Source organism: Mycteria americana, chromosome 3 (genome assembly GCF_035582795.1).
Source record: "Mycteria americana isolate JAX WOST 10 ecotype Jacksonville Zoo and Gardens chromosome 3, USCA_MyAme_1.0, whole genome shotgun sequence".
NCBI classification, from domain to species: domain Eukaryota; kingdom Metazoa; phylum Chordata; class Aves; order Ciconiiformes; family Ciconiidae; genus Mycteria; species Mycteria americana.
Window position 1 is genome coordinate 30,643,652 of NC_134367.1, and position 16,485 is coordinate 30,660,136.

A 16,485-nucleotide genomic window follows, 5' to 3' on the forward strand; every position below is an offset into this window, starting at 1 on the left:
CAAAAGAAAGTAGCAATGACAGAAACATTTTTACTATTTATTTAGTTAAATAATCTGAGCAAGAATAGATCACTATACACCACAGATTTGTCTCTTCGACGATTCTAAATTCTAACTTCTGAGTGTCTCTTCTGATGGCAGAGTTCTGAAAAGGTGTAGAATGTGATTTGTACCCATGATGTGGCATGACTAAGTAAGCTTTTATCTTAAAGAGGCTGTAAAACAATAGTTTCTATCAAACTAATTGGTGGTATTAAGTCACTATTAACTGTTATTATGATCAATTTAGTATAATTAAATCCATTGCATTCAATTACATTGTTAGAAAAAGGCAGTTGCTTATTCTCTGTTGACTCATACGAAGTTTATGATAAATAGTCACTCTTTGTGGAATATAAAAAACATGCGCAACATCCTGAGCTTCAATTTCATGATGGTTTTTCATTCCAGTTAAGATTTCTTTACATTGCATTGATGCAAAATAAAATAATATTATTTAGCTGCACACAAATCCACTTAGTTTTAATCTTGTGTTTTATTAGATTTGATCACTGCAGGGTTTTTTTGTATACTGAGACAGATATGCAAGAAGAAAGTCTACTTTCATTATTCTCAGTTTCTGGAAACTAACTGGAAGATATGAAAATATTAATGGCAAGGTTCTCTGTCATAATTTCTAGGTTTTGTCCATTTCCACTATTCCTTCTTCCTCTGTGAAATCTTAGTTCTTGTTGAATGAATAAAGTACTTGTAGAGACTTCAGAATAGCAAAGGGTATTCTGACATATCTGGAGATCTTTACTTGAAGATCTTGAGATCTTTACTACACAATGTTCAAAAGGAGTATGCTCATGTAACATCAGCAGTATAACAGCATGACTTTTTTCCGAAAGAAAGCTTGTTTCTGAAAAAGAGTTAAATTGCTCATTTTAAGAAGACAAGCTTTAAGCTAACATTTTAGAGAAATTCTGAACGTGAGTGGAGGACTGTGAATGTGTGCAGTAGATATGGTGGAGCCTGGATCATCTCACTGGCATTTCTTATACATCTATATGTATGGTTTGACTGGCAATTTAGGCAAAGGACTAAGTTCCAGCCTTTATTCCATGGGCATTCATATGTTCCTCCTCCCTTCTTCACACAGGAATTTGCATCAAGGAAATAATTCAGCTGAAAACAAAAAAAAAAGTATATATTTTTAACTGGATCAGTTCTCTATATGAGTTCTGGCCACATGAGCCAGTAGCTGGATAAAAAAAGAAAATGGAGGGAGGGAGAACAAAGCAGCTTGAACATGGAGAAAACAACCAAGTCTCCCTGAGGCCAAAAGTCTCCCTTTGAAGTGACTCTGAATTGTCCCTCTTTTATTGAAGTGACTTATCCAAAAACACATAAAAGGAGACCCCTCTTTAAAGACAAACTTTGTTTAGAACACAAGATAACCAGATTTTTAAGAGGTAACTTTTTAAATAATGAAAATACATAAATAAGTGTGATTAAAAAAGAAGGCTTGAAAGCAAATTTATTCTCTAACTTGAATAAATTCTTTACTATATACTATTGGTCCCGAACAAAATCTCCTTCCTTCCATGATCGTACAAGGCTCACCTTAGCGCTTGCTTCCTACAGCAGGCAGAGTCTGCTTTTTTTTCTCAGGATTTTCCCAGTCTGCGTTGTTGCTGCAGACTCTCTGCAAGCTCCATCCTGTCCTTCAGGGAGACAAAGCTTATTTGCTTTCAGAAGAATAACTATCTCCCTGCCTCCAGATGACTGACTGAAAGGGAATCATGTGGGATAAAGCAGAAAGACAGCTTCCTTCTTACTAAGTAGGAGTTACAGTGTACGGTATTCATACAGCTCTGTCGGAATAAACAAGACAGCTATACTGCTTCTCCCACTTTCTGCATATCCCTCTTTCTTCAGTGAGGAAAGGATGGCTTGCATCATCTTTCAGATACTCATGCTGCCTCGTATCTGCCTCAGTACAATGATTTTCGTAAAATTTATGCCTTCAGGCTTCTGGATGCAATGTGCAGTCCCTAGCAGCATTTTTCTTCCAGTACAGAACTGGCTAATTATTTTTGTTTCGCCATTCTCTGGGACATCTCTCTAATAGCAGAGCTTGAGTTTTGTGGTGAAAGGATATCTACCAGGTAAAAAAAAAGATTTGAGGTGAGAGTGAATTACACCTCTCAGATGTCTGCCACTGCTTGTTCATATAGTCAGGGTCACATATCTGAGACATAGGTTAGCAAGGTCAGAAAGGAATCTTTACCCGGCTTTTATTTTCAGCTTTTCACTGAAGTACTGGCTGGAGTTTGCCAGCTGGAATCATTTGGATATATAAATTCCTCACCAATACCGTGGGTTTAGGAAGAGGTGACCACAGCAGAATGTATCTTAGGAAAATATTTAAGAAATAGAAGGGTTTGATTTAACTGAAGTCTGTAGCTTTCTGAACAACATATTGATCATTTATGACATAGAGGAGGTCGACCTAGTGGTCCCTTGGTGGCCAAATAAGTGGTCCCTTCTGGTCTGAAACTCTAAAATAAGTAAGTTCTAGAAATTTTATCTTAGATAAAAATGGTAGCCTATAGTATCTTATTCTGTAGTGTTCAAATGATGTAACATGCTCATCCATAGAGGGGAAAAGAAATTCTATAAAATATTATCTAAATGCTACACTGTTTTATCCCTAGGCTCCCTTTGTGATATCTGATGTATTTACTCTTAATTAATATGCATATATTGTATAAAATATATTGACATCATATGTGAAAACACAAGAACTTAAAATCACTTTGTTTAGGAAGTCAAAGGGCTCAGCACGTTTAAGTATATAAAAGAAACCACTGGATTGTGTGTATTATATATATTAGGTGTGCTTTCCAAATAACAAAAACCATGCAGAAATAGGATATTGTTGTGTTCTGTTAGTTTTTATACAGAAAAAATATTTCAAATGTATAAAAGATGTCAGTTAATATTTTAACTACTTGGTTTTAAAAATTATGAATTTGGGCTATTCTGAGAATAAAATTATGAACAGTCTGGGAAATAAATAATGTGAAGAATGGAGTTAAGAGTTACTGTATAGATCACATGGGATAGAACAGGATTTAAATATGCTTAAACAGACAGCCAGCTAAGGACATGTCCTGAGGAAAAGCCTCTGGCAAATACATAAATTGTTGAGACAGTATCTCTAAAAGATACGGAATTTAGTGACATGCAGCAGCGAGTAAGAGAGGGCATGTTGTTTCTTTGCTTTTTCTGCTGAAGACAGAGAAAGAAAGGCAATTGTAAGTAAGGAAAGAATGAAAAGTTTGTGAATCTAGAAATAAAAATATAGTTTTGTTTTTCACGTTAATGACACTTCAAAGAATAGGTAATAGTTTTGGTAAACTAGTTCTACTACTGAATTTCTCTACTACTGAAGATGTTCTCTTTTCAGAAAAAAAAACCCACCTAACTGATATTTTGAAAATACACAAGATTAATAGAAGATAACTGTATTGATAAGACTGTACATGAAACTAATTTCTGGTATTTGCACACAAAAATAATCTTCAGCTACAGAAATCAATGCTTACTCACAAAGCAAACAGGTAAGTATAATTTCATTGATTGCCTATCACTTTCCTTAATATTTCTTCAGCAGCAGATACCATCAACGCATTCTCAGTATTCAACCTATGTATAGACCAGTTTGCTTATCCAAGTTTATTATTGTTTAACGGTTCTGATGATTTTTAGTGAGATGCTGGGTTTGTATTGACATTGCTATTCCTCTCTAGCATCTACAAAGTCATTATTTCCATAGTGCTCGAAGTCATTAAAAAGGGAGGATTATGTTCTTGGACAAAAAAATAGTATAATCTGAAAACCATTATTGAATGAACATTTATTCTTAAGAAGCACCACCATTTATTTTGAACATTTGACCTCCAAATAGAAAGATACATTAAGCTACATTTAAATTATGAAGTATTTATGAGATAAAGTAATTAATAAAATTAGTGACAGGAGGGAATGTTATTAGTCCAGCTCCCTCTACTTATCTGTGAAAGGATTAAAATCAAATTAATTCTCTTTAAATGTACTGTGCAGGTTAGTAGAATGAACTGGAAAACACATAAAGATATATTCTGACTAGCAAGATTTCAAAACTTTTCCTCTATTTAGTGTTTTTTGATTCATATTTGGTTTTAATCTCACAGTTCATAAATCAGAATCTCCTTTGATTCTCTTGCTTCAAGCCAGCATTGCCATTTCTGTGGCACTGTCATGCTCTGCTAGTGGGCAGTAATAGAGTTACTGTGTAACAGAAATCTTCAGCACCTAGAAATTAGTTTTCCACTTTTTGAGCTACTTGTGCCAACAGCCACTCTTTGTTGTTGCAAAGTCAATATCTTCTTCCTTTCAGATGTATTCCAGAATACCCTTTTTTGGGGATATTCTTCACTTCTTCCTGTTCATCTGTGTGATAGTCACCATAAGTATTTTAGGTTAAATTTCTTTATCTCTGTCCAAAAAACCCAAACCAAACCAAAAAAAAGAATCCCTCCAATTTTCTTGATACTTCGTGATCAACTCATTCTTATTTTCCACCTCACAAATCCAGGTCTTGACATTAGTAACATTATTTCAAAAGTTTTCATAATTTTTGTTCCATTTAAAAAAAAAAAAAGCCTCTACATCTAAACTATATTCTCAGATCAGTTTGTTTTCATTGACTTAGCCTCTCTGCAATGGATACTGGACAGTAAATGGCAGATACAACCTAATTAGGAATGATGATACAGTGGAATTTAGGAAACAAGAAATGTCATTTTATTACCAGTGTTAATAAATCATAAATAAATTATACTAAATGTAATTAACTGGACTTCTTCCAAGTAAGACCATTGAGCTGGGAAAAGTTTCAGACTATACAAAAATTAGAAATTATGAGATAAGTCAGCATTTGTGTTGCATTTCATACACCCCTTGTTTTACACTAGGCACTTTAGGAGAGACTGAAAAAAAGACCAACATAGCCACATAGTATGTTTGTGAGGACCCTATCAGTGGCCAGTTTAGAGGTCGAACAACTTCCTAAATCATTTGTACTGGTAATAAATATAAATCAGGCTTAACCCTGGTTATGTCCAAGTGTCTCGTCCCACTTGGTGGGTTGCGAGACAGGTGAATCTTTTTGATTCCCCGACGGTTTGTGTACTGACAAAGGCCAATCTCTGCTCGGCAGAGCCGCGTGGTCGGTAGAGTCACGACAATGACTCAGAGGAACAGGCTGGCCAGCAACTTTATTAACTGGCGAATTCCACAAACGGACAAACTTAACAAACTGGCGAGCTCAACGAACGAATAAAGGCGATTTGGCAATGGAGCTATTTTCCGGGCAACCCGTCACAATTTATCCCAAACTTGCATATATTGGAAGAGCAGAGGGAGAGAGAAGCAAGAAAAGGAAAGGAGAAGAGAGGAGGAAAGAGAAAGAAAAAGTATCACCACCCTTGGATCCCGCGATGACGATGACAGACATGGCAATCCTCCAGTGGTGGGTGCGCATGCGCTTCCCTGGGGAGGGCATGTCTTTTATAAGCTAATCCCCACCTCCAGGTACGCCCCTTCAGGACTTACATGGTTCTTGTTCTAGAAAGTTCTTAATCTTCTGCGCAGGCGCTGGGGGAGGAGAGGGGGTGGTCATGAGGGGTCTCTCGGGCGGTTGCAAGCCCCTTCCTCAGATGAGCTCTGTGTGACCTCTGGCCATACATGGTCAGGTCTGGCAGAACCCAGAACCGCGTGTCCTCCAATGCACTCTCCACATCCCGCACGTCCTGCTCCTGCTCTCCCCCACCCCGTGCTTGCCGACCTGCCGTCGCCATGCAAATAGCTCCTCAAGTCGCCACAATATTTGAGACATTAACTCTTTCAGTCTCTCACACCAAGTACATCAACAAACATCTTGCAGCTGATGCAAGTCCATTGATAGCTTCCTTGGGAGAGGCCCAGAAAATGAAAAGAGCGTGACGCTATCTTATACCAAGAATACACTTCTTACAGCATTATATAAATATTGAATACACTTCTACTCTAATTAAGCAGCAACCATTGCTATTAGTATCTTGTGGCTTACACTATTTTTTGAGGAGATGGTCCATTAAGCATGTTTTCATTAAGTAGAGTATATGGCATTTACACATTACCTGAAACAACGAATGGATGACCTCTTCACCTACATGCTGTTATGTTAAAAATCAAGGCCAATGTTTGGCACCTTTGTGATAAAATAAAAATCGGAATTTACAATAAAAGTGAAATTAAAAAAACAAAACAGAGAAGCATCTGCAGTTTTTTCTAACCGCTTTATCTTACTTACCTGAAAGCCCTAGGGAAAATATGAGCTTTGTAGCATCTTCTGAAGGATAATAAATACAGCATATTTTGTACCATATGGATTATCTCAGGCCTTCATAAAAAGCTATCAAAACCAAGCAATATACAAGCTCCAAAGTGAGCATATGTTGCATTATGGCATGATTAGAAAGATCTTTTTCTGACTAGAGGAATCAGAAAACATCTACATCTCAAAACCAAGACAATCAATCACCAAAAGTCCTATAGTGAACTAGTGGAAACCTCAAACTACAAACATTATGAGTTAAAGGAGAGGAGTAATGCACTCTTTAAAAAGGCAAAATTTCCACATTCTGCAGTTGGTTTCTAGACTGATGGAGCATCTACACCAGTTTTCTAATCTTAATGGTCACGGTCAATTAAAAAAAAAGCTCAAAGCGGATAGATTTATTTTAAAGAAAGAAGTTGTATTGGTGACATCTACTGCATAATCAATTTATAAGCTGATAGATTTGCTAAAGCAATAGACAATTGTGATTTAAGATTAAAAGTAAAATAAAAAATGTTTTTAATTTAATCAATGAAATTAAGACACTACTATTACCAGTACTGAAATAATTGTTGAAATGGAGCAAAGCAGACCAAGAAAAGGACAAATTTCTAATACTGCTGCTGCAGTTTGGCCTGTTTCTGCAATACATGTTACTTTATCAACTTGTTTTGATGACAAAGACTGAAGAAGATAAGTCTTAAAGCATTTAATGAAGGCAGTTTTATAAAGGCTGGAATGAGAAGATTGTGGTAGAGCATCCCCTGCATTGCCAGTAAGGTAACTGTATCTTCATAACAAAACCCAACATGTAAACTTCCCAATGCTTGAGTCCCTTTAACATTTCCTTCCCTTCACAATACCCTGCAGAAATCTAATCCCTGGGGGATATTGCCCCTATCCATTTTTCACTGTAGCTCTTTCACTTCCCTGGCAACATTCTTAAGAAAACCACAACCATACAATCAGATGTGAGTGAAATGATTTTCAGTAGTAGCTAGACTTAGTAAACAACTGTACTAGCTTACACATAAAACAGAATTCTCAGGCACTGCTCTGAGGCAAACCTTGGCAAAGTGTTGGTTTTAGCAGCCAATGCCATAAATAAAGACTAATCTGATGCAAAAAGTTATATCCTACGCAAAATTATCAAGCTATCCAAGATCTTGATGCAAATCCAGTCCTCTTATTATACCCAATTTTATTAAATTGTTACAATTGTTGTAGCCACAACCTTCCATCATCATGAAAAATGTGTTTCAGCAATGCTGCTATTTTACTTTCAGCATGAATATTCTGGTGAACTACGAGAACTGTATACAGTGTAGTGTCTGACAGTAATATGCACGTTTATTTGCAAACATTAAAAGGTGTGACATTTCTTTTATTCACACCAGGAATGATTTCTGTCAGATAAAGGAAGCAATAAAATGTTCTCCTGTAAGCAGAAAAGGAAGATATTATCACTACTTAATTTTCACTGTATTTCAACTTCTATTACACAATACTCACTACTTTTAAGTCTATTTCTTTCATTTAATATGATATTGTAGAGGCAGTATATTCTTTGCAGATGGCTTATCTTCAGTAGCTGAAATGCATTGCTCTTAGTGAATTTGAAAGACAAAAATCTTTCCATCACAGGGCCACATCAAAAGGGCTCCAAACAATTAGGAATACTTTAAGTAATGAGAATGAGCAGTTTCTTTCAACAAACTAGTACTAAACCATATTTTTTTTAATTACCCATGATGTCTGTTCATAATACTTAACATCTGCAGAACAAAGACAATTCCACACTGTGCATATCCACTGTGTTATAGTATTCAGTATCTCCTACATTCCCATCCTGACTTCACCAACTTCCCAGATACCATTGTTCAAAACTTAACTTACTTATCTCACTGCAAATCAGTTCTGTGAAGATTAAACAATGTTTGCAAAGCTCTAGACAGCTACTGAATAAGCTACGGCAATTTTTCACCAAAGTTATTTTAAGTTTTACTATGCTGTATTATACTACAGTTGATTAAATTAAATGTTAACTTCATTAAAAAAGTAACATATTTCAAGAGTGACTCTATCAAATCTAATTGTCATCAATATATATTTAATTGTTAATAAATAACAAAGTATGTAAAGCAATGGCTATTATACTTTTCTGTACAGCATAGACATTTTCTTAATTAACTCAAGCACATGTGAAGATGCACTAGATGAAAATAAGAAGCAACTTCTAATAAAATCCTTCTGACATCTGCACCATTAAGATTTTAAATCTTAGAATCATAGAATCATTTAGGTTGGAAAAGACCTCTAAGATCATCAAGTCCGACCATAAACCTAGCACTGCCAAGTCCACCACTAAACCATGTCCCTAAGCACCTCATCCAAACGTCTTTTAAATACTTCCAGGGATGGTGACCCAACCACTTTCCTGGGCAGCCTGTTCCAATGCCTGACAACCCTTTCAGTGAAGAAAGTTTTCCTAATATCCAATCTAAACCTCCCCTGGCACAACTTGAGGCCATTTCCTCTTGTCCTATGGCTTGTTACTTGGAAGAAGACACCGACCACCTCGCTACAACCTCCTTTCAGGTAGCTGTAGAGAGCAATAAGGTCTCCCCTCAGCCTCCTTTTCTCCAGGCTAAACAATCCCAGCTCCCTCAGCCGCTCCTCATAAGACTTGTGCTCTAGACCCTTCAGCAGCTTTGTTGCCTTTCTTTGGACACACTCCAGCACCTCAATGACTTCCTTGTAGCGAGGGGCCCAAAACTGAACACAGTATTTGAGGTGTGGCCTCACCAGTGCCAAGTACGGGGGGACAATCACTTCCCTAGTCCTGCTGGCCACGCTATTCCTGATACAAGCCAGGATACTATTGGCCGCCTTGGCCACCTGAGCACACTACTGGCTCATATTCAGCTGGCTGTCGGCCAACACTCCCAGGTCCTTTTCTGTCAGGCAGCTTTCCAGGCACTCTTCCTGTAGCATTGCATGGGGTTGTTGTGACACAAGTGCAGGACCCGGTGCTTAGCCCTCTTGATCCTCATACAATTGGCCTCGGTCCATTGATCCAGCCCTCCAGATCCCTTTTCCTACCCTCAAGCTGATCAACAGTCTCACCCAACTTGGTGTTGTCTGCACAATGACGACTTAAAACAATGTCCAAAACCATTTCCAGTCTACTAAAGTGAGTAGAGTGATTAATTAATAATTGCTCACTAATTAGCCTGAATCCCATAAACGGTATGCATTCCTTCTCTTTCAACAGCAAAAATCAGTGTGGCCCATCTTACCTGAGCTGTCCTGAAATAATTACCATTCTCTGCAACTGAAAGAAGGCAACTCTTTCTTCCTTCCTTTTTAGGCTCAAAAGGAACACCGGAAATAGAAATTGGGTTGTTTTTCTCTCCAGTTATTGACATAGGCTGATTTATAGATTCAAGTTATTTTCTGCTCGATGGAGTTGGGGGAAAATGCATAAAATAGATGCACTCACGTCATGGTAGTTAATGCATGCCTGAGTAATGTCAACGACATGACAGTTCTAATGCTCCAGCGCCAGTGGAAAGGATGTTTTTCTTCAAGTCTCCTACAGTACTGAGGGTTCAGGTATTCACATTTTTGTTATCTTCAGGATCTTAAATCTTTCTTAAAATGAACAACAAAGGAATAACAATAGAATTCTTATGGATCAAACTAGCTAACAGACTAAAAATTTTACGTCTCTACTCCTTATCCACTTTCTCTGTGTCACTTGGGATTTTTTAGACTTCTTTGGTATTCTCCCTCAGTTGTCTTTAACGCACTTGCAGAGTCCTTGATTGTTTAGTCACCGTTCACACAGAAGTGCTTAGTACCTTTATCATCTTTATCTCTCTTCTCTAAAAAAATATCCAATTCTACTTTCTCTATTTTGAGATTGAGAGGGAGTCAAAGCAGAGAAATAAACAGAACTGCATATGTTATTCAAGGTTTTAGAGAATCCCACTTTTATCAGTGTCATAGAGATGTCTTCTATTCCTTCCTGGTCAGAGAGGAGCTTACACTTGCTTTTAGCTTCCATTAGCATGGTTTGGTTTTATTTTATTCCTTTTTTGGATGATAAGCACAACTGCAGTGAATTACCAGCTGTTGGTCCTTGCATTAGTTTGCATTGTCTTACCATGTGGTCTGGAGTTTGAGCCTGGTTTACCATGCTGGAAAAAAATATGACAGCTATGATAGCTGAAATGCAGCAATAAACTGTGGTCCTTCTCACTGACTACTCATTGCCATATCTGAGGCAGCAAGGCACAATATAAGGGGTACAATCACCACTACAGCTTCCAATAGAAGCTAAGGGTCCAGTTGTAGTTGCCCTGCAAAAGTGCTTCATTTGGCCACGTTTGGACAGATCTAGCTATAAAAAGCTTATTCCAGTAAAAGACTTTTGTTCCTTCTGTACCCCTCCACAAACTTTTTAGAGAGTAATTTACTCCTGAGAGACAAGCAGATAGCTAGCTCTCTTTCTTCTTGCTGGACTAGAGGACTTGGACCTATTTTAATCTGTTTAATAGGAACTAGGCACCTGGAGAGCTCACTATGACTCATGTCTAATGTTCCTATTAAATGAAACCAAAATTTTCTCTTCCAAGTTCTTAAAAGGTTGTGGATTCTAACAGCACAGACTTTTGGTCATTAGATACATCTACGTACATTTGCTTGGTTTAAAAAAAAAAACAAAATACAAGCAGGTCACCATTGCCCCTGTGCAAAGAATCTTTTTTTCACATGTATTTGAAAAGGAACCACTTTTTATTAGTGATCCAGATTCTGAGTTTAACTTAGTAACAAGATTAGTGCACCCTGGCAATCTATAACGTGTCTGAACTGTGTTTAGACAGCTGTTCTAGAAATCTCAACTAAACCAAAAACTGACTCTCTCTTTTTTCTGCCCCCCCCTTTTTTTTTTTGAAAGCACAGATGTCCTTCTCTCAAAATCAAGTACAGTTGATTTTGGTAGGTCATAATTTGGTAGGCCAGAATTACTTTGTTCAGCTTCACAATGCAAGGGAGTCACCAATGAGTTTGATTACAAGGCCTGCTGAACTTTGGTTTCCTGCACATCTATTTCCAGACAACACCAGGTGCTTTTCCCCCTTTGATTTCCTATAAGCATTTCAATCCAAATGTGATTGCTTCGGTCAGCCTTCTTGTGGAGTCTTACAATAGTGGGTATTTACGTTATTCCAAAACATACATTTGCCTTTCCCATTACATTGCCCTGACAGGAAACAAACATAATCTGGAAACAAAGAACATGGAACACCTACTACCTACCTCATTTTCCCTTCATTTTATCCTCCTTCAGTTGCAAGTATTGTTACTTTTACAGGAGTCATATATCCTATTACAAGTTGCAAGTCAGTGACAGCAACAAAAGACAGTGCTGCTTCTGCCTATTTATCTATTTTCCAAGATTTTTCTATTAGTCACACTCTTACTGTCAGAAATTAAACTGTTTCCTGCACTAAGTAGCTTGGACCTACTGCACAGTAGCTTCCCTGCCTGAATATTTATCTTTGCTATGGTACATGATTTCAATGAGAATAAATTTATTTCCACTGAGCACTTCAGTGGTGTGATGAGCACTGTCCAACTGTACTATACTTTTAAACATTCTTTCCAAGGATGTGTTGTAGTCCACACTGCCATAACATGATTTTACTGCACACGTTCAGGTATCACTCATGAGATATAATATCATTGGAACTTACTAACTATCCAACCTAGATGATCTTTGAAGCAATTATAAACGCAGACAACAGTAAAATATAAAACTTACCTAATCTGCACTTTATACCAGTGTCCATCATCCACTCTAGCAGTAGTAGCAATGTTTTTGACTTCTGCTGCTTCATCGCATAAAAACTGGTACTACAGAGTGGGAAAAATGCTTTTATTACATAATTTCTAATAATTAAACAGCTATAGGCTTAGAAACTTGAATTTAAAAATAACAAATGGTTTTATAAAAACCTGAAGGATGTCATGTGTATCAAGAAAAACTAATGTTTCATTAAAGATCTGGATCAGGGAATCTATTGCACCAGAAATATACAAGCACACATATAGGCTTCCCAGCCTGCATGAAAATGCTTTAATCTTTGTGTATTGTACAATCAGATATTGTGGGCCTGATCTGCAAAGAAGTTGACCATCTGCAACCCAGCTGAAATTAACATTGGCCACGGGTGAATTTTACTTACCATTTTATGGCCTCCTTACACTTCCAAACACGTAATGTAGCATGCAGGCTTGAGCATTTTGGAACACCATTTAATTTCCTATACTAATGTGAACAAGCACTTGATTTCATGGTTTGTCTACTTGTAATTGTAGCTTGATTGTGAGCTTAGAACCATTTGTTCATTGGGCTTTAAATCTACATTTAATTGACCGGCTTTGTGAATGATTAAGTGAATTCAATTAGTTTTAACACGGCACACTGGGATCTCTGAATAGATTTTTGTCAATTAAAGTACTTTCATATTTTATGGTGCTTATGATATGTTAGAAAAATATTTTTCTGCATCATTACTTTACCATGAATACAAGTAAGATGGACTTAAAGCCGTCAACATTTTCTAAACCTTGGATAACTTCCTGCCCCTGACTAATCTCATTTGTTCTGGATAAAGATAGCCACAATATAATAAAACACAGTAAATCACAATATAACAAAAGAAAGTAAAAGGTTATTTTCTTCTTTTTCTGTTTATCTGCAATTTGTATACCTTTTTAGTATGATCATGCTCTTTAAACGTGAAGGCAAATATAACTCAAATATGCTGTTCCTAACAATCATTTCACAATCCTTGCAGAAGAATATAATTAAAGCCAAACTTTTGGAAATTTTTAACAGGAAAATAGAAGATCCATTACGAGAAAAGTAACTTCTCTTTTACTATCTTTTTATTGCCTCTTTAGTATCTGCCCATCTCTTCATAAAGCTCAAGCTTCATCTCTTCCTCAGAAAAGAAGGAATAATTTGCCAAAGGTAAAGATATACTGGGATACACACTTCACTCCTTAATGTTTATAAAGACATGTATTCCTATTTAGTTTGTCCACGAAAACCAAGCAAATGTTTTTTGGGATCCTGTGGAACTGTGAATTAACATGACAGATGAAGTAAAAGGTTTCTACTCAGAGTCACATGGTAACAAAGACCCTCTATTCCCTTACACAGTAAATTTTCCTATGACAATTCACTCAGTTCCACAGCCTCCTTTACAACAATTCTAATGAACTTGCACGTGAAGAGGTTCAGTAGGTTTAGGCTTCGTATATAAAATAGAATACCTTAATTTGTACCAGTTGTAAAGACAAAATCTACATTCTTTATTTTTATCCTTTAATATGTACTTTTTATACGAGACATTCTAATTACAATCATTATTCAATTTTCCTCAAGCATCACCTCTTGTGAGACATATTAATCACATTAGCCATGAATTTGACCTAACAGCAAGTTTGACAACTATTTTCCTTCAAATACTAAAGAATCTCAAGACTCTCTGTATCTCTATCTACTATCTTCTACAGTAGGAAACAGAAAAAAATATTAAATTTTTTACAGATCCTAACTTCTACTTACTTCTCCTTCAGTGGGAGATTTTGATGCCTTACCTGTAAGGTGCCATGTTTGATGAAAAGCTGAATTAAAAAATGTCCTGTTGTTTCTGGACTCTGTTCAATATACAGGAGGAGTCCATGAGGATTATAGGTCTTTAATTCCAAGTGGATGAAGTTTTGCATGTTCAAATGCAAGCCTTGAAATTCCAGGTAAGAATCACCGTAATAGCGAGCATAACTAAAATCTGTAAATAGAATTTTGAGACATATAAGGATACAAAGACATTTTTCTTCTTCAGCCACTGCCTTCTTATTCTGCTAATGGTGGCAAAGATATAGGATACTCTTTTACATCTGTCAAGGAGATAGACATGAATCTGAAAATTGATGTTAGTTTTCTTCTGTCAAAGACTAACACTGAGAACTTATAAAACTAGACATAAAGGTTTAGATCAAATTATATTAAGCAGACAACTAGGATCAATGCCTGAAAGAAAAGGCTATGAAGATGATAGCACTTGGAACATATCTAGCAGCTGTGGCTCCCCATAAGTCAAGAATAGGTTTTTAAAGTCAGGCATTCATATAGTTTTTGATGCAAGAATAAATGAGTTTGAAGTCTTTGCAGAACCAAAACAGTATGGAAAGGGAGGAAGATATTCCACAACGTAATTATGAAATTGCCATCTTAATCAAATATGTCAACAATTTCTGTCTGAAACAAACAATGGGATGTTGCTAGGGTGAAAGCTAAAAATTTCCCTCTGACTACACCTAGCTTGTCGTTTGATTTATCTAGACCCCTCTTACCCTCCAGCAGCCTGTGCCATACCTGGCAAGGGCAGATGCAGCTCTTATTTAAATGGAAAAAGTATGTGAACACATGGCTGCAAGCCCATCAGATGACACAGAGTACACTTAAGAGAGGTTTTTTTTCTTTTCCCCCCTGTCTCTCTCCCTCACTTTCCTCTCCTCTCTCCTTTCCTTTTCCCTCTTCTCTCCTCTCCTTTTTCTTCTCCTCTCTTCCTTCTTTTCTTCCTTTCTTTTCTTCCTTTCTTCTTTCTTCCTTCCTTTCTCTTTCTTTCCTTTCTTTCTTTCCTTCATTCCTTCCATCTTTCTTTTCTCTTTTACTTTCTTTGTTCTTATCTTTCTTTTTCTAGTTTTCTTTTCCTTCTTTCTTTTCTTTGTTTCTTTTTCCTTTGTTTCTCCCTTCCTTCCTCCTTTCCTCTCTTCTTTATCTTTCCTTTCTCGTTGTCTTCCTTTCCTCCCTCCCTTCATTTCTTCCTTCTTTTCTTTCCCTCTCCATCCTTTCTCTCTCATATGTTGTGTTTTTACAAGAAGAGAGTATTCAACATGCACATAGGTACCCATTCATGCACAAATGCATACAGTCACTCACTAAAGTTTTTTTACTTGCCAATATTTCAACTGAGTCTCAGATCAATACATTTATCTGCTCATAAGGAATTAAAAATGTGTGTCCTCTTCCACACATGTAACATGATGAGTTTAGTTGTTTCATTTTAGGACAGCTATGGTATTTTGATTTTTGCACAAGCAGAAGCATGCTTTAGTCTCACTTGAGGAATCACCTAGCATACAATTATTCGCTTGACCAACTCTATGAGACCGATAAAAATTTGAAGTAATACTAACAACTCACCCATCTTGTTAAAAAAAGTCAGTACAACAATATGAACCTAGATACAATGCATAACACATAATAAGTGAATAATTCCATTTTGCTTGGCTCAGGTTTCACTGAATCATCTATACGGTGATTCTAAGTATCTTTGAAGGTCACAAATCCCATTTCTATTTTCCAATATAGGCAAAATTTTAATCTGTTCTGACACCAACTCCAATAGCAAATACATTACTATATATGCTTAAATTCTGAACATCAATGATACTGGGATAAATTACAAACTATTAATCCTGCTCTCCTGTATATCACTGTAAGAGTACGGTGAATTTTATCCTTTCATGACTTTTCAGAAACCTATTTACAAAATCAGAGTCACTGTGGTCAAATCCCGAAACAAAGCTCTTCTTAACAAATTCTCAGGAAGAGGTGAAGAGAGAAGCAGCAACAAATCAGTAATATATGTACACATACAACACACAGTAAAACAAACCAAAAATTTCAAGCAATGTCAATCAATGACCAGTGATGATACAAAGAAGATGACCTTATAATGTTAAATGTATTTAATCTTTAAAAATTCTGTTTTGTAACATAAGTCTGTATGTGTAAATTTCAGAAAACTAAAAAAATATACAAAATTGCATAGAAAACTTCCATTTTATAAACAGGGCAATTTCTCCCAGAAAGGGCAGACACAGCTTTAGAGGATTACCTCCAATCCCTAACCCTTGTTTGTTTTCCTTCCTGAGCTTGCTACTGAGCACTAAATCTTTCTCTCATTCCATTTGCCCTGAACTGCCCC

The 16,485-nt window shown here is 36.6% G+C and overlaps 1 protein-coding gene across 1 annotated transcript in view; it reads right to left on the minus strand.

Annotated features, from left to right (window-relative positions):
• EYS (eyes shut homolog) overlaps positions 1–16,485 on the minus strand; it is a 951,425-nt gene that overhangs the window by 302,266 nt on the left and 632,674 nt on the right. The window contains exons 33-34 of the mRNA XM_075497152.1: positions 14,090–14,280; positions 12,243–12,334 (exon numbers count right to left, since the gene is read on the minus strand). Of these exons, the coding sequence (XP_075353267.1) occupies positions 12,243–12,334; positions 14,090–14,280 (283 nt within the window). The remainder of the gene's footprint in view (positions 1–12,242; positions 12,335–14,089; positions 14,281–16,485) is intronic.